Source organism: Prionailurus bengalensis, chromosome C2 (assembly GCF_016509475.1).
Source record: "Prionailurus bengalensis isolate Pbe53 chromosome C2, Fcat_Pben_1.1_paternal_pri, whole genome shotgun sequence".
Classification (NCBI taxonomy): domain Eukaryota; kingdom Metazoa; phylum Chordata; class Mammalia; order Carnivora; family Felidae; genus Prionailurus; species Prionailurus bengalensis.
In genome coordinates, this window is record NC_057350.1 from 87,835,688 (window position 1) to 87,860,102 (window position 24,415).

At 38.8% G+C, this 24,415-nt stretch overlaps 1 protein-coding gene across 1 annotated transcript in view; it reads right to left on the reverse strand.

Annotated features, from left to right (window-relative positions):
* Positions 1-24,415, reverse strand: part of USP13 (ubiquitin specific peptidase 13) — a 117,366-nt gene that overhangs the window by 71,601 nt on the left and 21,350 nt on the right. Inside the window, exons 2-4 of the mRNA XM_043594848.1 lie at positions 22,079-22,204; positions 9,886-9,946; positions 495-616 (exon numbers count right to left, since the gene is read on the reverse strand). Of these exons, the coding sequence (XP_043450783.1) occupies positions 495-616; positions 9,886-9,946; positions 22,079-22,204 (309 nt within the window). The remainder of the gene's footprint in view (positions 1-494; positions 617-9,885; positions 9,947-22,078; positions 22,205-24,415) is intronic.

The following is a 24,415-nucleotide window of genomic DNA, read 5'->3' on the forward strand; positions in this document are numbered from 1 at the left end:
CAAAATCTCACACAGAGGGCTAACATGCAGAAGATATAAAAATATAGCCACTCTTCTCACGAGAAGACACCCCTCTCCAGCAGCCCCTGCATATCTCAGGGGCACAGTGTGAAAATCTAAGCAACAGACTGTGAACTACAAGCAGCAAGAAGCCAGCTCGCCTGGCGGAGGCCAGCCCACCTTGGTGGGGAGACAGGGGACCAGCTCACGGAGCAGGAGTGGGGAGCCAGGCCACCTGGGGGGAGGCCAACCCAATGTTTGTACAGCACCGGGAGTAACGCACAGCAAAGGGTATCTGGCCCAACACTACTGAGACCTCACCCTGCAAGACCCTTTCACAGAGAAGAAGCAGTATGCTCATGATCGTGCTCATTCTCCTCTTCTCTCATTCAACCCTCCTTCCCCACCTCCACATGCACACACACCGCACACGCACACACACCTGACACAGAGAGTCACGCGCATCTAGCTAGCAGCCGTGCACACTCACTGACCAGGGCTGGTAACTCCTCAATATTTGGTAGTGCTATTTCATAGTGGTCTGGGAATATAACAAGTTTGGCTTCATCTTCATATTCATAATCGTCGCTATTTAAATCGTCATCAGTATCTAGATCTGAGGAGAAAACAAAAACAAAGAACAAGAAGTGAAGAGAAAACATTCTACACCAAGGCAGCACTCACTGGGAAAGCCAGAAATCCACAGCAGTGACAAAGGTCATGACATTTACGATTCCCTCCTCTGACAACCATCCATCTGCCCCAAACCAGGAGTAAATGTAGGTCTACCATCTTTCCTAAGTTGTGAATACTTACTAATAAGTGACAGATTGTATAAAGACTGAGTCCTATCATAAAGCTTTACAATTAAAACAGATACACGTGCTAGATATTCAATTCTTAAAGATTTTTAAAGGAATAAATTGTTAATTATGATTTGCCGGGTACCAGGCTCCTGATTGCGTAAGAATGGGTTGGAATGTCTTTCGTAACACTGTAAGATGGAAGAAAGCACAGGATTTCAGAAGTGATAACCCAAGGTTCGATCACAGCTCCAAAATTTAATGTAACTTTGAGCAAGTCACAAACTCTCTAAACCTTAGTTTCCTCACGTGTAGAATGGAGATAACAGCTCTTTCTTACCTCACACAGTTTATACAAGGGTATGTAAGAAATTGTAGACAAGAGATCAGGCACATAACGGGTAGTCAATGAATGAGGGCTATTTTTTAAAAATAAAATGTCAACCTCCCTCTCTCTGTCTCCGTCTCTCTCTCTCTCTGTCCCCTTCCCCCTCTAGGAGTTATTAAAATACTGCATTGTAAACCAGAGGGGAAAACTCCATAATATAACTAGTCCTGTTGTCCTCAGGCTGTGCAGAATTTCCAGTAAGAAAACTGAGCTCCTCTAGCCTGTTATTTATCAAGTCATCACCTATCTGCTTGGCTAATCTCTGCTAAAGGTTAGGTGAAGGCTCAAGGAAATGTCTTGTCACAGTATTTCCTTGGACATTTCAGCCTTACATTCACATGGATGCCAGGATCCCAGATCATGTTTGTATATTTAGATGTTTGGAACTATGGTGACAAAGAGCGATTGAGCCATATTCCACTCACACCACACATAAACAGGTACACAAACATGGGTCTATAGATAGGAAGAAGTTATTTTCCCAGACGAAGCAGCTGCCTGAGAACCAAAGGATCTAGGTTCTGTTATTACCTTCTTGTTTGCCTCCAATCACAAACTTAGTATCTTTTTGTATACAGCGCTGCTCCTGAATTCTCAAAAGGAAGGCAGTGTTAAGCGGAAAATGAGATACAGGGAAACACAGTCTCAATAATTTTTAATAAAAGGTCCAAATACTAAGAATCAGAAATATCAAAATAAAGAAATAACCAACATTATTAGATAGCTATAAGAGTTCAAGTTGACAAAAAGCAATGTCAAAGATGATTCTAAGAATTTAAGAAGTCACTAAAGGTGTTATTTGCTAGATGGAATGATGCCCAATTCATGAATCATTTAATAAAAGCAATTAGATCTTCAAATTTTTTTTAAAGTCACTAAAGGCATTTATTTAAAGGAAATGATTCACAGACATTTCTACATGTAATAAAAATTCAGATGCCCCAATATCTATAATTTTAAAAATTAGAACCTAAATGTTCAATGAGAATGGTGTTGAACCCAACAGAATATTATTTAAATATTTATTTAGACTATGTAGAAACATGGAAATATTTATCCTATGGCAATGTTAAAAATACAAAATTCATCTTCACGGTAATGACAACTTTGTAAAAGTTATGCCCACAGACAAGCAATAGAAGGAAACCTGAACAAATGAAAACAGTGAGTGTGTGGGCTTTTTTCTATTCTTTAATCTTTATTATATCTTTTATGACAATTTTAAGGAACCAAAGTACAACCCTTTTGTTTTTGTGTACATATTCGGCTCATATAACATATTATCTAAGTGCCTCTTGTCCACAGAAAACACACTCACTGAATGCTAAGTCAAATCTTACCTGGCCAAACACAATGACAAACTAAGTCCAAAAAAAATCCTGCTCTGTCATTTACTAACTATGTAATCCTGGGCAAATTCTTTCCAAGTTCATTTTCCTCAGGAGCAAGCTATGAATAATGTTATGTACCCCCAAAAGATTGTTGAAAAGATTAAACAAGATAAGGTTCTAAGGCATCTAATATAGGATCTGGCAGGTATTTAGGGGCTCCACAGATAGCAGCCGCCATCATCACCATCAACACCTTGTCTACATTCCCGACAACCAACATAATCAAAAGTGCCTCCCCTTCCCTTTGGTTACCCAGCTGCAAAGCAATCCTGAAACAAGTTTCAGAAAGACCATGACATCTGGTGGGGATCCTTCTATGAAATCTCGGTATGGAGAAGATATGAACTTCAAATGCTTCCAGACGGTAAGCTGTCACAGCAGGAAACCAGTCTTATTCACTTTACATACCCCCAGCCCCTGCACAGTACCCAGCACATAGCACACACTCAGTAAATGTCTGTGAAAGGAGACTCCAGGAAGTTAAAGACCCCAATATGCTACGGACAACAGCTAAGCAAGAGCATCAGAAGGGTAGTTGTGGGCTCGGGGTTTATTTAATTGGTAACTGATATGTGTTTAACAATAAGCAAAACTGCTGTTGTGCAAAAAGCAGAACTTTGCTGGGCTTTTTTTTTTTCTTTTTCTAAGTAGGCTTCACGCCCAATGCAGAGCCTGAACTCATGACCCTGAGAGAGCAAGACCTGAGCTGAGATCGAGTCAGACACTTAACTGACTGAGCCACCCAGGTAACTCCTTTGCTGAGCTTCTTTACACTTAGTTTAGAGTTGCTTTTATTTTTTTTTAATGTTTATTTATTTTTTGAGAGAAACAGAGTATGAGTCGGGGAGAGTGAGAGAGAGAAGGAGACACAGAATCTAAAGCAGGCTCCAGGCTCTGAGCTGTTAGCACAGAACCCGACACAGGGCTTGAACTTACAGACCGTGAGACCGTGACCTGAGTCGAAGTTGGACACTTAACCGACTGAGCCACCCAGGTGCCCCTGTTTTTATTTTTAATTCAATGGGATGGAAGGGGACATGATCTTTCCCAAACATTTTTATCCAAATGAGAGAAGAGTCAGCAGAAGTAACTTACACTCTGATTTTAAGGGACGAATCTACGGTTTCTCCTAAATATATATGACCCCACAGTCCTAAGTATAAATCTACAATTTCCAAATTTCTCTAATTAGAGTCTTACCACTCCCCAAAATATCTGGTTGAGGAACCTACAGAAAAATTATACCCTAAGGACCAGTAGGACTAGGACCCCCACCCAACCTCTCCCAGCAGGTACTTTCCACTACGGCTATTAACTGGCAATACCTGGATGGTCTCTTTTTCTAAATCTATAAATAAATAAATAAATAAATAAATAAATAAATAAATAAATAAAATTAGTCTTTATTTTATTTATTTTTTGAGAGAGAGAGAGAGAGAGAGAGAGAGAGAGAGAGAGCATGAGCCTCCACACTCGGCACAGAGCCCAATGCAGGGCTTGGTCTCACAAACCTCGAGACCATGACTTAAGGCTGAAATCAATGCTTAACTGACTGAACCACCTGCGCCCCTTAAAAATTTTTTTTTTATATCTTTTCCCACTTCTACTTCAATGATCCTCTCAGATCCCTGGGAGAAGTGGCTGGGACCATAGCCATTTCCAAGAAGTGACTTGCCTAAGCTGGGAAGAAGCACCATGGAAGAAAAGATCCCTGTATCAGACCAGGACTCTGACCCCCAGCTCAGAGTTCTCCCAGCCTGACCAGATTAACTAGTTTGTACCCCACAGGTGAGCAGTTTGGCTGCTCTAGTGCTGTGAGATCTGCACTAGGTGGGGGAAATCTCCTTGAACACAGACCCTGTTCTGGGACCTACTTCAGAAGGAAATGGCAAAATGGAGTTCACTAGAGCCTTCTGGCCGTTACAGGTACAGCTGAGTTTTCTGAACAGGCCCACTCCTAGAATTTTTCACAAACGCTCTGTTTTCAACCTACTTCTCATCAAGTATGAATGCTAGGGCTAAAACCAAAAAGGTGGAAATTCAAGCTCTCTGAGGTTTAGTGACAGTTCTTCAATGTCCCAGACTTCAGACACAAAAGAACTTGACTCATTTACTCCTACTTGTGAAAGTGGTGGGAAGGAGGGGAAGTCAATAAAAATGTGAATATTTAACACTATTTATGACATACCAAAGATATGCATTAAATGTACTAGCAAGTATTTACACATTTATACACATTTGTAGCTTGACTGTAAAAAAGTATGTAAGATGAGGCCAGAACCACATCATGAGTCCTGGAGTATTCTTTGAAGATCCTGGACCCCCTTATATTCCCCCCTTCTCTCCTTCCATCTCATAAAACAGTAAGTTTTGAATCAGCTTAGCCCAAAAATTCACAATCTCTCATACTGTTGTAAGTTATCTTTTAAAAGACAATCTAATAGCATCCCTCTCTAGCTTAAAAGCATTAACACAGAGCTACCCACTTTCTCAGTACACAGCAGTGTAAAGCATCCCAACGATTTTTGCACAGCAGCCCTAAGCCAAAAGAAATGCCTAAGGGCTCTGTTTATTTAGTAGTTAGGTCCAAACAACTTAATAAATATTTATGTTCTAATGATTTAGTAACCATTTGAAAAATATACATAAATTGAAAGAAATGTTTTATTTCACTCTTAACCACAATCCCTTATGTGTGCACCTGTTGGGCACTGCATAACTTCTTGAGTCAGATGTTAACACTGCCTCCCTCATTTTCTGTTCCACATTTATCTTCACATGGTACCTGCCTTTTGCCATAGAAACCACCGAAAAATCAGCTTCACAAAGAGGTGAAGTCACTGAAAGGACTATAGGATACTCAAATAGTAAAACTACAGCAAGTTAATAGGTCATGCAATGTTGTGCTCGCTTCAGCAGCATATATACTAAAATAGGTCATGCAATGTTCAAGTACCACTGTCGTTTCCTTGAAGAGTTAAAAATATCTTGTGGTGCACCTGTGAACTCACTGTAGCACCCTAGGGTGCCTCAGAGTACAATTTGGAAACTAAGTGTTGATGGTTCCCAACTGCCTATAGGTAAAAATTCTAAAAGCATGATATATGTCTATACTATTGCTGTGAAAAATATAAAATATATATATAAATGTGCAAACAGAAAATACTGTTTGTCTCTGGGGAGAGTAATCAAGTAACTACGAGACATAGAAGCAAGAATAACTTACTTTTCATTATACAGCCCCTCATAACTTTTCAATTTTAAGCTATGTCCAAAAAACATTGTTCTAAAAATGTTTTTAAACCCTAAATATGAAAAGTAAAAATTTAAGTGATTCAAAAATTAATAATTGTCACTGTTGATTTAAAAAATAAAAAAAATACACCAGCTAAAGCTAGAGCTGAGGCAAGGATCCTTAACTGTGACTTCGCCTGAATGGACATCAAGGTAATCGGGAAGACTGACTTGAATGTTGAAGGGCAAGATGGTGCTCAGGAGACTTAGATAAGCCATTCAGCACCAGCTAATGGCCTCAGTTTCCCTTATAAAATCTGGAGTCATAAATGAATGATTATAATGTCACCGTTAGGCCAGTGGAAAAGGAATTGGTCACCAAGTCATGAAGCGACTGGGGTACAAGAAGCTTTGATGAGAACGCGTTAGTCAGCTGCATCTATTTTATGAGGGGAAGAGGAGCATCATGATGACATTTCAATAGCAATGGAAAAGTGCTTTCCAGTCACAGAAACAAAGAGACTATATAAGAGAGTTCTGTGTTCTCTTCCTCTCCAACAAGAGACAACCCAACATCCCTTTTAGGTAAGGAGTCTGTGGCAGAGGCTACCAGCTGCCTCCCAGTAGTCACTCTCCCCTGTGTCTTTAGTAACAGACTTTACTCAATGACGCCAGCTAATAAATTTTACGTACTCTCCAGTCTCCTGTACAACACATGGTACAGCCACGTGACCAAGTTCTGACCAGAAAGGTGTAAACAGAAGTGTTGCTTAGGGATCTGTGAGAAGGCTGACAAAAGTAACGACCATGAAGAGACCATGAAGTTAGACTCACAGGCCAGGATGGAGGGTGAAGCAGAAATATGGGAAGGGTCTAGATCCTGATGAACATGAGGGCATCCCATTAGCCTAGACTTGATACTTCCCTACATCCTCTACATGAGAGAGAAATATACATCTACTTTATTTAAATTCACCAATATTTTAAGTTTTCTGTTCCATACACCAGATCTAAGCCTAATGTGGTATTTCACTGAAATTAATGCACAGGCCACATCAACTTGAAAACAGCTGTGATCAGTGTAACAAGAGAAAAGTCACTGCTATCAGGGGACATGAAGCATCATATCAAGGGAGCTATAAAGGTGGGCTTGCAAAACCAAATTCTTACTCAGATGAAGTAACTAACCTCATTTGTGAAGCATCTGGGTAACAAACAATAGAGAGAAACAGGGCCTGGGCAAGCCCCAAAGTACCAATGACGTTTGAATTTAAATTTTTTTTTTAAACCTGGTACAGTCCAAATAGAATATCTTTGCTGGACTGTGAGTTTTAGGGATATTCTGTGGTTTCCTGAGATATGGAATATTGAGTGAACACAGAACACAGTCTATAGAAATGGATCGACTGGAATGAAATGGTAGGTTAGCATTCCCCAATGAAAGAGGTCCACACACTATAATGCACAAAACCTCAGTGCTTACTTTTGGCTTAATTCTTAAAATAGCTAAGGGGCACCTGGGTGGCTCAGTTGGTTAACTATCCAACTTCAGCCTAGGTCATGCCCTCGTTCCCGATTTCAAGCCCCACATCGAGCTCTGTGCTGACAGCTCAGAGCCTAGAGCCTGTTTCAGATTCTGTCTCTCTCTCTCTCTCTCTTTCTCTCTCTCTCTCTCTCTCTCTCTCTCTCTCTCTCTCTCTCTGCCCCTCCCCCACTCACTCTCATTCTCCCTCTCTCCCTCTCTCTCTCTCAAAAATAAATAAAACATTAAAAAATGTTAAATTTAACATAGCTACTTTACCATATCCTCTACCACCAAAATGATCACTAGAGAAATCAAACTGCAAGGTCTTTCAGGCAAAAGACACAAAGGCTAAAGGGCAGGAAGTCAGCTAACATCTTCATTCAATCAAGAAAATAATGAAAAATAACAACAGTAATCAAAAATGTTTAATTATTTCCACCTCTAAGAATGCCATGCTGATATCATTTAATTCAGAAGTTACATTATCTCTGCAAGCCAATTTGACAATAAATTTCATATTAAAAAAAAAGTTACATTATCTCTACTAGTAGAAGGGGGCCTGCGGCTAATAACCAAAGCATCAGAATGCATACAATCATTTCAGCTTTGAGGCCCATTCTGAGCTGGTTTGGGGTTAGTTGGTTGATTTGGGCTGTGGTCCAAAGACCATAGAGAGGTGGGAAAGATTGGTCAGGCTGGAAAAGCCAACAACAGATAAGCCTCATAAAGTAAACCACTACTGAAAATCAGGGCAGAAGACTGCAAGCATGAGCTCAGTGTAGAGTAACAGAGAATCAAGGCAGGAAGGACACTCAGCTCCATGACTGTTTCCAATGGATTTCCTTTCCAAATAATTAATGTGTCTTTTCATTACAATAGTAGCACATGTTTGTTATAGAAAAACTTTAAATACGGATAAGCAAAAAGAAGAAAATAAAAATCACCTCAATCCCACCAATGGAAAAGAGCTACTATTAACAATCTGGAATATATTTTGCCAGATTTTTCCGGACTCTCAGTTATATATGTGTACGTGTATGTATATACCCACACATGCATGTACACACACATACATATATGTACACACATCCATACACCCATACACACATATACACACACGCACATATATTGTATAGATTTTTTTTTTACCAAAATGAAATCATAACATGCAAACAATTTTTAAATTTCTTTCAAACAATAATCCTAGGCATTTAGGGATATAAACTTGCTTGTTCAAAAATGATCAAACCACTTTTTCTCCTGGCAAAAACATATCAGAAGCTTAACGTGAAAAATTATCATGATTATAGGATATAGAAATTAACGCTCATTAGCATGAATAAAACTGGCTCTTCTAAATGAGGGAAAAGAAAAGCACTGCTAGGCACATACCACAGTAATCATTGTGGCAGGCAAGATCCCATGACAGATGATAAAATTAGTGCACAAAACTGGGGCGCCTGGGTGGTTCAGTCGGTTGAGCATCCGACTTCGGCTCAGGTCATGATCTCGCAGTTCATGGGTTCGAGCCCCGCGTCGGACTCTGTGCTGACAGCTCTGAGCCTGGAGCCTGCTTCAGATTCTGTGTCCCCCTCTCTCTCCGCCCCACCCCTGCTTGTGCTCTGTCTCTCTCTGTCTTTCAAAAATGAATAAACATAAAAAAATTTTTTTTTAATTAGCGTGCAAAACTTTGAAGAGAAACAAGATATCAGCATAGTCTCAAAGTATTACTCCCAAGGTATTTATTAATTACACTGAATCTTCACAGTGGAGAAACCCAGCAGACACACCACCTTAAAAAGGGATCAAGGTTAACAGCACCGATATAAAGACACCTCAGCATCACATGCCCCCGGTATCATGAACTGAGGAGGGCACATCACCTCTGTGGTGTTCTTACCAAAAATGCAACACTTGAGACTTATAAGGAAACAGACAAAACCAAATTGAGGACCATTCTACAAAAATAACTGGCCAATACTCTTCAAAAGTGTCACAATTATTAAAGACACACAAAAAAAGACTGGGGAACTATCAAAGATTAGACAGGACTAAGGAAACATGACAACTAAATACAACATGGGATCCCAGGAAGAAAGAAAGAAAAGAAAGAAAGAAAGAAAGAAAGAAAGAAAGAAAGAAAGAAAGAAAGAAAGAAAGAAAGAAAGAAAGAAGAAAGAATACACTAATGGGAAAAAATGGTGAAATTTGAATAAAGTCTATAGTTAGGCTAATATTAAAAAAAGAAAAAATGTCTCTACTTTCAGAGCAGTGAAAAAAGAGAGCAGAAGCAGAATCACAATTAGTCTCCAGTCACTTTAAGTATAATTGCTTCAAAACACTAAACCCAACTAAGAGTACTAGAAGCATCTTTCACCACTATGTAAACACAAAGTGGAGGCAGATCATCCCAAGTTAGATTAGTACCTCTTATCCTTAAACTGAGGAAAAATAAATAACCTATTATTCCAAATCAGACATGCACATGCACATACATACACACACAGAAAATCTGGACACACTATGGATTACTATTTACATTACCTAAAAAAATCTTGGAATTCCTCCTTTTTGGTAAAGCTCCACCAGATGCCCCTCTTACCTTCTGAAAAGAAAATAAGAGATTGTTAAAATGCAACATGCAGAAGAGACGACGGGGGGAGTTGGGGAGGGAAAGGGTTCTCAGTTGTTAACAAAAGGCGATAGGAAATACTCAACCTGACCAGAGATTCCAGGATAAACCAGAACTTGACCCAAGTCAATGGAGGTAGGTGAAGGGCAATGCTGTTGTTCCACCTGATTATTTTCATCAAATTATCAAGACCACTTCTGGAAAGGGACGTAGAACCGGGGATCAAGGTGAACTAGAAATTTCAACTTCAAATTGGCACATGCTCCCAAAAGGCTAGAGTCCATGCCCAATGATGGAACTATTCTGGAGAGATGGTGGTGGATCCCAGAGGGAAGGCTCTTGTTCCCCTGCTACCCACTGGGTCCCTGTGCTTGGTCCTGGGTATGCACAAAAATTACTGTTGAAAGAGCTAATAAATACTGATTAGCTGTCAATGATATTCTGGTCATATTAAATCTCAATCTAACCTCCCTAAACATTTTGGAGCACCAACTAATGGTTAGTTGCCATGTTAAACTTCATGTATTTTCTACCTCTGGTGGAAGTACCTGACAGCAATGAAATAAATGTCCATTCAAGTGGTTAAGCAAAAGAAGTCACTCATTACCTTTCTGACAAAAGGGTTTTACTTTTACAAAAAATTTTACTCTCAAACAGGATTATAAAATTTTTTTTTCAAATGGCCAGAATGATATTTCCACACTGTTTGTTCTCTCAGTTATTAGAAAAGAGTACATTTCCAGCACACCATGGTGTGCTGGTCAAAGCCCGGCATCTTTTCAAGTGGCCACATGTTATAGCAGCATCAAGGCCTTGATGCTGCTTTAGTTTGTCCCATTATCAGTCTTAAGTCTCCTTTGCCACATTTTATCATTTGGCATTGAAGGGTGACTCATCTTTGTGATTCTCACATTAAGTTTACAGCTTCTACTATAAGTTTATGGTTCACATCTTAAGCATGTGAATATGACAGAACACATTAGCTCAAAAACCTGTCTCTCCAACTACTCGTGCCAAATTCATGTCACCTCTCTTAGAATCCCTCTCCACCAAGGTCTCAGAGCCCCTGCTCCTCTCCCCACCTTGTGCCTGCATCAAAAAAAAGGATGAAATAAAACCGGTAGGCACATTTAGCAATCTTAGAGTCACTTGAAATCTCTCTACAGAAGTTTATGGCATGCTTTTAACTTTTCCAACCTGTCTCCTCCACTTCTGCAGGATGATAGAGGGAGAAAAGAAGGAGAAGGGCTGCATGAAAACCTGCTAGAATATGAGATTCTCCTTGATTGTGAGATCCACACCTTAGACTTGGATTAGATTCACTTCCTTACAGGGGAAAAAAAAACTAGGTCTTCTTTCCAAAAACCATCACCTCTGTGCCTGCCTCAGTCTCCACCAGAAATCAACAGGGTTTGAAAAAAGGCAACTCCTCAGTCAGCAAACATGACTGTGCCCATGGGTAAGGCTCTATGCTGGCACTGAGGCTGCAAAGTGAATGAAGACACGCTCCATTCCTTGATGAGCCCACGGGCACAGTAGGAGAGCATATATACAAACAGCACTATAGATTCTGGTGAGTATTAAGGGAAGTGTGAAAAAGGTAGGATTACAAGGAGGAAATGACAGTTCTTCTGGGGTGGAAGCTGTGGGCAGAGCTGGTCAGATAAGAAGACCAGCAGGTCTGGCATTGAGCAGCTGCTCAGCAAATATTTATTTAATGGATAAATGGATGGATAATGGATAGATGGATGATGGATGAACGGATGAATAGATGAATGGATGGATAGATAGCTGGACAGATGGATAGATAGAGGATGGACAGGTAGATGAATGGATGGATGGATAAATGGATAGATGGAAGAATGATAGATGGATGAAGGTATAAATGGATGGATGATGAATGAATGCATGGATGGATGGGGGGATGGACAGGTAGATGGATGGATGGATGGATGGATGGATGGATGGATGAATGGATCAGTGGATGGATGATGAATGGATGGATGGATGGATGGATGGAGGATGGACAGGTAGATGAATAGATGGATGGAGAAATGGATAGATGGAAGAATGATAGATGGATGAAGGTATGAATGGATGGATGATGAATGAATGCGTGGATGGATGAGGGGATGGACAGGTAGATGGATAGATGGATGGATGGATGGATGGATGGATGGATGGATGGATGGGATGGATGATGAATGGATGATGAATGGATGGATGGATGAATGGATGGATGAATGGATGCATGCATACATGCATGATGGATAGATAGATGGATATGCTGACCACAAGGATACAACACGTATAAGAGAAACGAGACATCCCAGAGAGGAAAAACAGCATGTACAAAGGTATGAAATCATAATGTATTCCAGGGAGAAGTGGTTAGATATGTCTAGAGCACAAAGCTGACATAATAAAAATAAGAGTCAGAAAGGCTATAGAGGCCAGATCATGGAAGGCCTTGTAATCAAACGGAAAAGAATTTTGGATTTCATCTTGCAACAAAGGGAGATACAGAGATTTAAGCTTCAGAATGCTACAGATATGTGCATTTGAAAAGATCACTCCAGGTGTACCATGAAGACTGGGTAGGATGGAAGGCAGCAAGTTTGAAGGAAAGGAGATTAGTCAGGAAGCTAAAGCATTAGTCCTTTTAAGGGATAATGAGCCCTCAGACAAAAACTATAGGGATGGAGAGGACAGGATGGACTTCAGAGCCATTTGGGAGGTCCAGATAACTAGACTTGGTCACCAACCAGCCATGGAATGAAAGCAGAATCCAAAATGTCTAGGTCTCTAGAATTTAAGATGAAGGACAACTCTGAGAAAGAGGATTATTCATTGAGTCTGGACACACTGAGCTTGAAGTACCTATGAGGTGTTCAAGTAGGAAAAACCAACTCAGAGTCAGATGGTCAGACTTTGGCTCTGGAAAGACACTGATTAGTAAGTCATGAGTTCAGAGACAGTGATTAAACAAGTAAATGGACAACACTGATGAGGAAGAACAGTTTTCAGAGAAAGATAGTGCAAAGGCACCCTAGGAAGTGTGGATATTTAAGGAATAAATGAATGAAGAGATGCTAGTGAAAGAAAGTCAGAAAAGGCAGCCTAAAAAACAGCAGGAAGCCAGGAAAGAATGGTGCCAAAGAAAGCAGGAGAGGAGCGGTTCCAAGAGGAAAACAAGTTCAAATGCTTGTAAGGCCAAGTAAAATCAGAGCTGAAACATATCCACCAAGCATGATAAATGAGCGGTCACTGCAGCCCTGGCAGTTTAGTGGATTAGCAGGAAGATCAACCGGATGGCAACGCTGAACTTCCAGGGAGGTATAGTAGAGATGATGAGAAGTTTTTAGAAACACTTACTTTAGTTGAAGAATAGGATGACCAAATGAGGACACTATACAGAGACAATTAGTGATGTGTTCTTTTTGTTTGTTTCAAGTCTTTATATAAATTCTAACTACTTAACATATAGTTTCATATTGGCTTCAGGAGTAGAATTTAGTGATTCACCACTTACACACAACACCCTGGGCTCATCACAAGTGCCCTCTTTAATATCCATCATCTAGATCCCCCATCCCCCACCTGCCTCCCCTCTGATAACCATCAGTTTGTTCTCTATAGTTAAGAGTCTCTTATGGTTTGCCTCCCTCTCTTTTTTTTTCTCTTACCCTATGTTCACTTGTTTTATTTCTTAAATTCCATATACGAGTGAAATCATATGGTATTTGCCTTTCTCTGACTGACTTGTTTCACTTAGCATAATACACTCTAGCTCATGTCCTTGCAAATGTCAAGATTTCATTCTTTTCTTAAGGTTTATTTATTTTTTCTGAGAAAGACAGAGACAATGCATGTGAGCAGGGGAAGGGCAGAGAGAGAGGGAGAAAGAGAATCTGAAGCAGGCTCTGCACTGTTAGCGCAGAACCTGACAGGGGGCTCGAACTCATGAAGCATGAGATCATGACCTGAGCTGAAGTCAGACGCTTAACTGAGCCACACAGGTGCCCCAAGGCTTCATTCTTTTTGATGACTAATATTCCATATTCCATATATATACTTATGGAATGTATACATATTTATGGAATGTACACATATATACATATATACACACCACATCTTCTTTATCCATTCAGCAATCATTGGACATTTGAGTTCTTTCCATAGTTTGGCTATCACTGATACTGCTGCTATAAAAATTGGGCTGCATGTGTACCTTCCAATCTGCATTTTTGTATCCTTTGGGTAAAAACCTAGTAGCACAACTGCTGGATGGCAGAGTAGTTCTATTTTTAATTCCTTGAGGAAACTCCACACTGTTTTCCAGAGTGGCCACACCAGTTTGCATTCCCACCAACAGTGTAAGAGCATTCCCCTTTCTTCACAGGCTAGCCAACATGCGCAGTTTCCTGTGTTGTTAATGTTAGCCATTCCAACAGGTATGAGGTGATACCTCATCATGGTTTTGATTTGTACTTCCCTAATGATGAGTGAGGTTGAGCATCTTTTCATGTGTATGTTGGCCATCTGGATGTCTTCTTTGGAAAAATGTCTATTCATGTCTTCTGCCCATTTCTTAACTGGATTATTTGGGGGGTTTGGGGTGTTGAGTTTGATAAGTTCTTCACAGATTTTGGATACTAACCCTTTACCAGATATGTTATTTGCAAATATCTTCTCCCATTCCATTGGTTGCCTTTCAGTTTTTGTTGACTTCCTTTGCTGTGCAGAAGCATTTTATATTGATGAAGTCCCAATAGTTCATGTTTGCTTTTGTTTCCCTTGCCTCCAAAGACACATTGAATAAGAAGTTGCTATGGCTAATGTCAAAGAGGTTACTGCCTGTGTTCTCCTCTAGGATTTTGATGGTTTCCTGTCTCACTCACATTTAGGTCTTTCAGTCTTTCATCCATTTTGAATCTGTTTTTGTGTATGCTGCTAAGTGGTCCAGTTTCATTCTTCTGCATGTTGCTGTCCAGTTTTCTCCACACCATTTGTTGAAGAGACTGTCTTTGTTTCCATTAGATATTCTTTCTTACTTTATCAAAGATTAGTTGACCATACAGTTTTGAGCCTATTTCTGGGTTTTCCATTCCATTGACCTATGCATCTGGTTTTGTGCCCGTACCATACTGTCTTTATCACTACAGCTTTCAAATATAGCTTAAAGTCCGGAATTGTGATGCCTCCAACTCTGCTTTTCTTTTTCAAAATTGCTTTGGCTATTCAGAGTATTTTGTGATTCCATACATATTTTAGGATTGTTTGTTATAACTCTGTGAAAAATGCTGGTAGTGTTTTGATAGGGATTGCATTAAATGTGTAGACTGCTTTGAGTAGTACAGACATTTTAACAATATTTGTTCTTACAATCCATGAGTATGGAATGTTTTTCAATTTCTTTGTGTCATCTTTAGTTTCTTTCATAAGTATTCTATAGTTTTCAGCATACAGATCTTTCACCTCCTCGGGTTAGGTTTATTCCTAGATATTTTATGGTTTTTGGTGCAATTGTAAATGAGATCAATTCCTTAATTCCTCTTTCTGCTGCTTCATTGTTGGTATATAGAAATACAACATATTTCTGTACATTGATTTTTGTATCCTGTGACTTTGCTGAATTCGTGTATCGGTTCTAGCAATTTTTGGGTGGAGTCTTTAGGGTTTTCTACATAGGGTATCATGTTGTCTGCAAATAATTCTTTGCTGATTTGGATGCCTTTTATTTCTTTTTGTTGTCTGATTACTGAGGCTAGAACTTCCAGTACTATGTTAAATAACAATGATGAGAGTGTTGTTCCTGACCATAGAGGAAAGCTCTCAGCTTTTCCCCATTGAGGATGATATTAGCTATGAGTCTTTCATATATGGTCTATATGATGTTGACGTATGTTCCTTCTATCCCTACTTTGTTAAGGGTTTTTATCAAGAATGGATGCTACATTTTGTCAAATGCTTTTTCTGCATCTATTGCAAGGGTAATATGGTTCTTATCCCTTCTCTTATTAATGTGGTATATCACATTGATTGATTTGCAAATATTGAACCACCCCTGAAGCCCAGGAATAAATCCCACTTGATCGTGGTGAATAATTCTTTTAATGTACTGTTGAATTTAATTTGCTAATATCTTGTTGAGAATTTTTACATCCATGTTCATCAGGGATATTGGCCTGTAATTCTTTTTAGTGGGGTCTTGTATCATTTGGGGATCAAAGTAATGCTGGTCTCACAGAATGAGTTTAGAAGTGTTCCTTCCATATCTATTTTTCAGGAACAGTTTAAGAAGAAAAGATACTAACTCTTTTTCAAATGTTTGAGAGAATTCCCCTGGGAAGTCATCTGGCCCTGGACTTCTGTTGGGAGATTTTTCTTTTATTTTTTTTTTCAACGTTTATTTATTTTTTGGGGACAGAGAGAGACAGAGCATGAACGGGGGAGGGGCAGAGAGAGAGGGCGACACAGAATCGGAAACAGGCTCCAGGCTCTAAGCCATCAGCCCAGAGCCCGACGCGGGGCTCGAACTCACGGACCGCGAGATCGTGACCTGGCTGAAGTCGGACGCTTAACCGACTACGCCACCCAGGCGCCAGTTGGGAGATTTTTGATTACTGATTCCATTTCTTTGTTGGTTACCAGTCTGTTCAAATTTCCTGTTTCTTCCCATTTCACTTTTGGTAGTTTATATGTTTCTAAGAATTCATCCATTTCTTCCAGATTGCACAATTTGTTGGCATATAATTTTGCATAACATTCTCTTATAATGTTTGTATTCCTGTGGTGTTGGTTGTGATCTCTCCTCTTTCATTCATGATTTATTTGGGTCCTTTTTCTTTTTTTTCTTTTTTTTTTTTTTTTTGATGAGTCTGGCTACGGGTTTATTAATTTTATTAATTCTTCCAAAATCCAGCTCCTAGTTGCATTGATCTATTCTAATGAATTTTTTGTTTGTTTGTTTCCACATCATTTATTTCTGCTCTAATCTTTACTATTTCCCTTCTTCTAGGTTTAGGCTTTATTTGCTGTTCCTCTTCTAGCTCCTTTAGATATAAGGTTAGGTTGTATATTGAAGACTTTTCTTGTTTCTTGAGGTAGGCCTGTATTGCTATATAATTACTTCTTATAACTGCTTTTGTGGCATCCCAAAGGTTTGGGAAGGTTGTGTTTTCATTTGCATTTGCTTCCATATATTTTTTTTTTCTTCTTTAATTTCCTGATAAACCCATTCACTCTTTAGTAGGATGTTCTTTAACCTCCATGTATTTGTGGTCTTTCTAAATTTTTTTCTTGTGATTGACTTCAAGTGTCCCAGTGTTGTGATCTGAAAATATGCATAGTATGATCTCTACCTTTTTGTACTTGTTGAGGGCTGATTTGTGACCTAGCATGTGATCCATTCTGGAGAATGTTCCATGTGTACTCAAAAAGAATGTGTATTCTGCTGAGTTAGAATGAAATGTTTTGAATATATCTATTAAGCTCTCTGGTCCAGGGTGTCATTCAAAGCCCTTGTTTCCTTGTTGATTTTCTGGTTGGATGATCTATCCATTGCTGCATGTGAGGTGTTAAAGTCCCCTACTCTTATACTGTTATCACTGAGTTTCTTTATGTTTGTTATTAATTGATTTATATATCTGGGTGTTCCACAGTGGGGGCATAAATATTTACAATTGTTAGATCTTCTTATTGGATAGATCCCTTTATTATGATATAGTGCCCTTCTTCATCTCTTGTTACAGTCTTTGGTTTAAAATCTAGTTTGTCTGGGGGCGCCTGGGTGGCGCAGTCGGTTAAGCGTCCGACTTCAGCCAGGTCACAATCTCGCAGTCTGTGAGTTTGAGCCCCGCATCAGGCTCTGGGCTGATGGCTCAGAGCCTGGAGCCTGTTTCTGATTCTGTGTCTCCCTCTCTCTCTGCCCCTCCCCCGTTCATGCTCTGTCTCTCTCTGTCTGAAAAATAAATAAACGTTGAAAAAAAAAAATTTTTTTAAATAAAAAAAATAAAATCTAGTTTGTCTGAAAAAAAAATAATAAAATAAAATAAAAAAATAAAATCTAGTTTGTCTGATATAACTATGGCTAATCCAGCTTTCTCTTGAGGTCCATTAGCATGATAAATGGTTCTCCATCCCCTCACTTTCAATCTGCAGGTGTGTATAGGTCTAAAATGAGTCTCTTGCAGGCAGCATATAGATGGATCTCATTTTTTTATCCATTCTGATATCTTATATCTTTTGATTGGAGCATTTAGTCTATTTACATTCAGAGTTACTACTGATAGATATTAATTTAGTGCCATTGTATTACCTGTAAAGTTGGTGTTCATGGAGATTTTCTCTGTTCCTTTTTAGTCTTTGTTGCTCTTGGTCTTTCTTTCCCATTCAAAGAGTCCTCTTTAATATTTCTTGCAGGGCTGGTTTAGTGGTCACAAATTCCTTTAGCTTTTGTCTGTCTAAGAGTGGTGTTTTTTTTTGTTTTGTTTTGTTTTGTTTTGTTTTTTAAGGTGGGAGGAAAAAGCCAGAAGAGGGAGACATTGAAGAAAAGGGAGTTAAGGAAGGAGCAAGTTTATGAGGAGGAGGAAACAGAGCTGTGAGGACAGACAGAACATAGCTTTCTGCTGGGATGGAGGAACCAGATGCAATGAGTTCCCAGGAGGCAAGACAGGAGTTCAGGAAGTTCCTGTCCAGGGTCCCTGTTTTCTTGGTAAAGTACCAGTCAAATTGTTTTCTAAGGATGGTGAGAGAGGTCGTGGCAGCACCTTGAAGACTGCATCCAGAATCTGGAGTGGGAGAAGGTGCAGGCCAAATTTGCTGGACAGTGAGTGCGCCCAGCAGAGGGGGGAAGACCAGGAGTCTGACATGGCCCCAGACCATGGTGGTGCAGAATTGCTCACAGTATGCACACAGAACCCATGATGATGCTGATGGCATGACTGGCTGGAGCTCTGGGGACAGTTAGGCGAGACAAAGGGCAAAGGATCTTTGAAGGCACTGGTGGTAAGAGAATGTTTCAAGTCATGAGAAGCAGGCTTAACAAACAGAAGCAGTGGCCGCCTGGACAAGTCATGGGCCTGGAAATCTCAAGGAGGAGGAACAACAGAGTGAAATCAGAATAAATGAGTGACAGAACTAAACTGAGAGAAGGTTGTAGTCAGGGAGTGAAATATTTAACTGAAGACTTCAGAGGCAGAGTTAACCATGTGAAATTACCACCATTCTGCAATTCTGCCACAAGCTTAGTGAGCAAGTTATTTCAAGCTTCTGGGCCTCAGTTTCATTCCCCACCCCACCCTAGTTTCCTAAAACTTCATCATTTTATACTAGGACATCTGTTCAGGACAAAACGGACCTCATAAGAATTGCTTTGCCCCACATAACAGGAGCAGTGAATGTAAATCATGTAATATCGGGCCAATATTTGACTATTTTAATCATTGAGGTGATGGCTTATCTGACCTCCTGGCCTCTCTTCCTCCTCTTCCTCCTACTCTGCCCACTGTCCAATTTTGGGATCTCTCCTTTGTCTGGAACTTAAACAGAGAATATATTAGGCAGGCTAGTATGAATGATTAGATGAACCTCAAATCAGCACTGACTAGAAGTTCCAACAGTCTACTAGCTATTAGGACTGAAAGCTGAATAGTGTTGCTAAGTATAAAAATCAATACTTGAAAATTAATAACATCCCCAAACATCATCAATAACCAATTAAAATATAGTAAGTAAAAGTTAGCAGTAACAATAGTTACAAAAATTACAGAGCATTTAAGAAAATCTTACAAAATGCAAGCTCTTTTACTGAAAATTACAAAATACTATCGAAGGAGACAAAAGAGAACCGAATACTGAACTGATTCAAAATGAACTATGTCATTTTGAATACTCATTCACTAAATATTTATGAAGCACCTACTGTGTGTTGGGACAGCTAAGTGCTGAGGGCACAGAACTGAACAAAACAGACAAAAAGCCCTGCCCTTGTGGAGCTTAACCAATGCTATAGATTATAATCTACAAATTCAATGTGATCCTGATCAAAATCTCAACAGGATGTTTTAAACTAGATGAACTGATTCTAAAATCTGTATAGAAAAATAAATTTCTAAACCCAGGAAAGTTCTGGAAAAAGTGTTTGTACCACCAGATATCAAGGCTGGCCACACCAATGCAGATTCAGAAAAATAAGATCAACAGAAAAGAACCAAGAGCCCCAAAGCAGGCCCAACTATGAATGGCAAGTTAAAATGTACGAAAAGAAAGGACAGATATCATATGTTTTCACTCATAAGTGGAATTGAGCAACTTAACAGAAGATCATGGGGGAAGGGAAGGGGAAAAAAATAGTTACAAACAGAAAGGGAAGGAGGCAAACCATAAGAGACTCTTAAGAGAATAAATGGAGCAGGGATGGGGGAATGGGGGAGAGGGAAAAATGGGTGATGAACACTTAGGAGGGCACTTGTTGGGATGAGCGATGAATCGTGGAAATGTACCCCAAAAACCAAGAGCACACTTTACACACTGTATGTTAGCCAATTTGACAACAAATTACATTAAAATAAATAAATAAATACATAAAATAGTTTTAAATGAAAAAATAAATAAATAAAATATACAAAAAGATGATACTATAAATCATTTAGAAAGATTGCACTAGCCTGCCACAGCAGGAAAACTGGTTTTCAGTATGGAAAATAAAAAACAGATTCCCATACTTCACACAAATACAATAAACTACAGATGGATTAAAATCCAAAAATGCTAAAACACACATATGCTCATGCAAATACACATGCACTTCAAAAAAAAGTATTAAAAGAAATACTGTTATGACCTTGAGTTGGGAAATAATTTCATAGATAAGATACACAAGGCACAATTCACAAGAGAAAAGGTTAATAAATCTAACATTGAATTCAAAACTTCTGCATAAAAGAATTCATAAATGAAGCAAAAAGATAAGCCATAGACCATAAGAAAACAGGAAAATCAGAGAAGAAAAAACCAGAATGGCCAATAAACATATATAAAGATGTTCAACCCTCACAAAAGGAAATGCCAGTTATTTAGATGCCACTTTACAACCGTTAGATTGGCAAAAATCAAAAGTCTGACCAAGTGTTGATGGGGGGTGGGAAAACAGGAATTGCTAATCAGTGCAGACAGAAGTAGAAATTGAGTGCAACCACTCTGGGGAAAGATTTAGCAATACCTAGCAAAAATGAAAATAAGTACCTCTACAAGCCAGCATTACCACTTTGAGATATACTTATTTCCGAAATAAATCTTACACATGTACCCCCGGGAGAAATGAATAAAAATGTTAATTGTTGCACTATTTGTAGAAGCAAATAAAAAAAGGAAACAATCTAAATGTTCATTAATAGAACAAAAGAATAATAAATGACAAGGTACTCACAAGAGGGAATAACAAACAAATAATAAAATGAAGTAAGTACATTCAGGCACATCGCAACATGAATAGGTTTCAAGAACAATGTGAAAAGATAAAGGTCTACACAGAATTATAAGTAACAGTATGATAGTATGTATCTACATCTTTAAACCATATAAAGTCATTCTACATATTGTTCATGATTATCCATACGTAAATAAAATAGAATGACCTATATAGGAACGAGAACAAATTTGCAGCCATGGTTACTACTGGAGAGGGAAACAAAAGGGACTTGAACTTTCAGGAAAGCTCTTTCTCTCGCTCAAAACAAAAGAAAACAAAACAAAACAAAAAAATCTGAAGCAAAAATATCCCAATATTTTTTACTTGTGATTTTTGCATTTCTGGCATTATTTTGTGTACTTGTCTGTATTTTTTTGCTTAACTTTTTTTTCATTCAGTCGACCCATGTCTTCTTAACACCAATCAGAAATTCAGAGGAAGAGAAAAATTAAACTGAGTTACACAGGGTTTGGGGAAACCTGTGAATTTCTGCAAAGGGTCCCATTTTTGTTTCCCATCCTCAAAAGGAATGAGAAGTCATGTGGGCACAGTAAACTCTCCATGTGATAAACCACACCATGACAATGCCACAGGAAAGATATCAAGGCCAGTTCTCCAAACATGCAGCTCACCTCTCGCACATGTCTTTTCAGATGCATGTATACACTCTGTCCAGTTTTTCGAAAATGTCTTTCAACATGTTCCCTTCCAAAGGCCAAAAATGTATTCATGCATACATAGAGTCCACCTTCAGAATTCTAGAAGAAAGAGACAGGTCACAACATTAGCCAAGGATATCTCGCCAAGTCATTTAGATAAAGAAAAGGGAAGGGAAAGAGGGCAAATGATGAAGACAAAGCCCAGCAAAAGGCCACCTGGCTGTTGTAGTCATCTGCAATGACCCTCTGAGGCTCCACAGCCACCCACAGCATCAGCGTCTGCCCCAAACCTGGATTCCAGGTGCTCCGGACAACTGCTCACAATCTCCCAGTCAGGCGAGAGCCTCAGAGGGCCTGGGAAATAAACATGCTTGTCAGACTCTCCAAACTTGGGTATGGGACCATGAGGGAAACGAGAAGCTTGGCCAGTGAACCAACTACCACCACGGCAATCCTGTCTCATCATTCTCCCTCCCTGATCAGTGCAAGGCTCCAGGAACATAAAGTTTTATATTCTTTTAGCAGGAGTTCTTCGATTCAAAGATATTCTTCTCTTCCTTCAATGACACAGAATATCTGACCGTACCCATTATAAATTAGGATAATTCAATAAATCAATAACTTAATGAGTAAATAATAAAGGATAGAGCCCTCTAATAATCCTAGCTACATATTTTTGCACGCCTGATATGTGCCAGGTGCTTCTCATGTATTATTTCTAACCCTAACAATACTACAAGCTGCTTATTATTATTTCCATTTGACAGTTGAAAAAAAGAATTAAGGGGGCATCTGGGTGGTTCAGTCCGTTAAGCATCCAACTTTGGCTCAGGTCATGATCTCACGGTACGTGAGTTCCAGTACCACATCGGGCTCTATGCTGACAGCTCAGAGCCTGGAGCCTGCTTCAGATTCTGTGTCTCCCTCTCTCTCTGCCCCTCCCCTGCTCATGCTCTATTTCTCTCTCAAAAATAAATAAAAATTAAAAAAACTTTTAATATTTAAAAAAATTTTTTTAAGAATTAAGGAGCAGTCACTTGCCCAAGTTCTCACAGCATGGAAATGTCAGTTAAATTGACTCTATTTCTCTTTGCAGCCTTCTATGCCACATTTCAAATATTATTTAATTACAGACACCCTGCCACAATGAACAGTCAAGGATATTGTTCACAGTTTAGATACTTGATTTTCTATGCCAATTTCATCTCTCCTTTTTCTCTCACTTTGCTTAACATGTATCTCTCTAAATTTTGCCTATAAAATCAACCACCTTTTCCTCAATGAAACTGGATTCTTATTAAGCTCTCATTAGTCTCGCCTCGCCACATAATTTTAAAAAACAAATTTTTTTAAAAAACCTGTCAGAATTGATAGCAAGCACCTGTCAAAATTCCTTACATTACATTTTAGTAGAGCACAAATTCAATATCAAAACAGGCACTGATGTTCACTACAAATATATGAAAAATAATTTGTAAGTTCCAGTAACTCAAGATTGTTTATTTTTTTAATTTCTACTAAAATTCCCCAACACTATATGGTTTATAAGCCAGACATAAAGGAGTCTTATCACAATGAGGATATTACAACAGCATCAGTTCAAATATGTGTCTATTATTGTAGCAAATACATTGCATAAGGCAAGAAAAGGAAAAAAGCATAAAGATCACAAAGAAAGAAGTAAACTGGGTCTCAATTTGCTGATGACATTTACTCTATATGGAAAATCCTTAAAAATCTAAAAACTACTAACGAGTAAAACTAATACATGAATTTAGCCAGGTCATAGAATACAGATTTATAGGCAAAAATCAATTGCAAGTTTACACTCTGGCAACAAACACTTGCAAATTAAATTTTTTAAATTTGACTATAAAATAGCATCCAGAAAACTCAGTTCTTTAGCTGGTGCTTCTGGATAACTGTTTCCCTTTGAAAGAGATCATTTGAATAAAACTAGAAAAGTTCTTCAACTGGAGGCATATTACATTCACTTGATCATCAAATTAAATATTTTCAAATGTTTTTTTTAAATAGGTGTTTTTTGCATAGTCATAACCCTTAAAAAACTTGTTATCATTATAATGACCAGTTATTCATTAAGCCCATTAAATTGAGCACCACATACTGTGATTTTTAAAAAAAAATAACACTTCCATTCTCTTCCAATAAAATGGAACCCAATCAAAAGAATTCAAACCAGAAGATATACCAGGGAAAATATGAGATTTGTAACCAGGGTCCTGAACTACCACTAATTAGCTCTGTGGCCTAAGACAGGTTGTCATTCAGTCTCTGAGCTTCAGGATT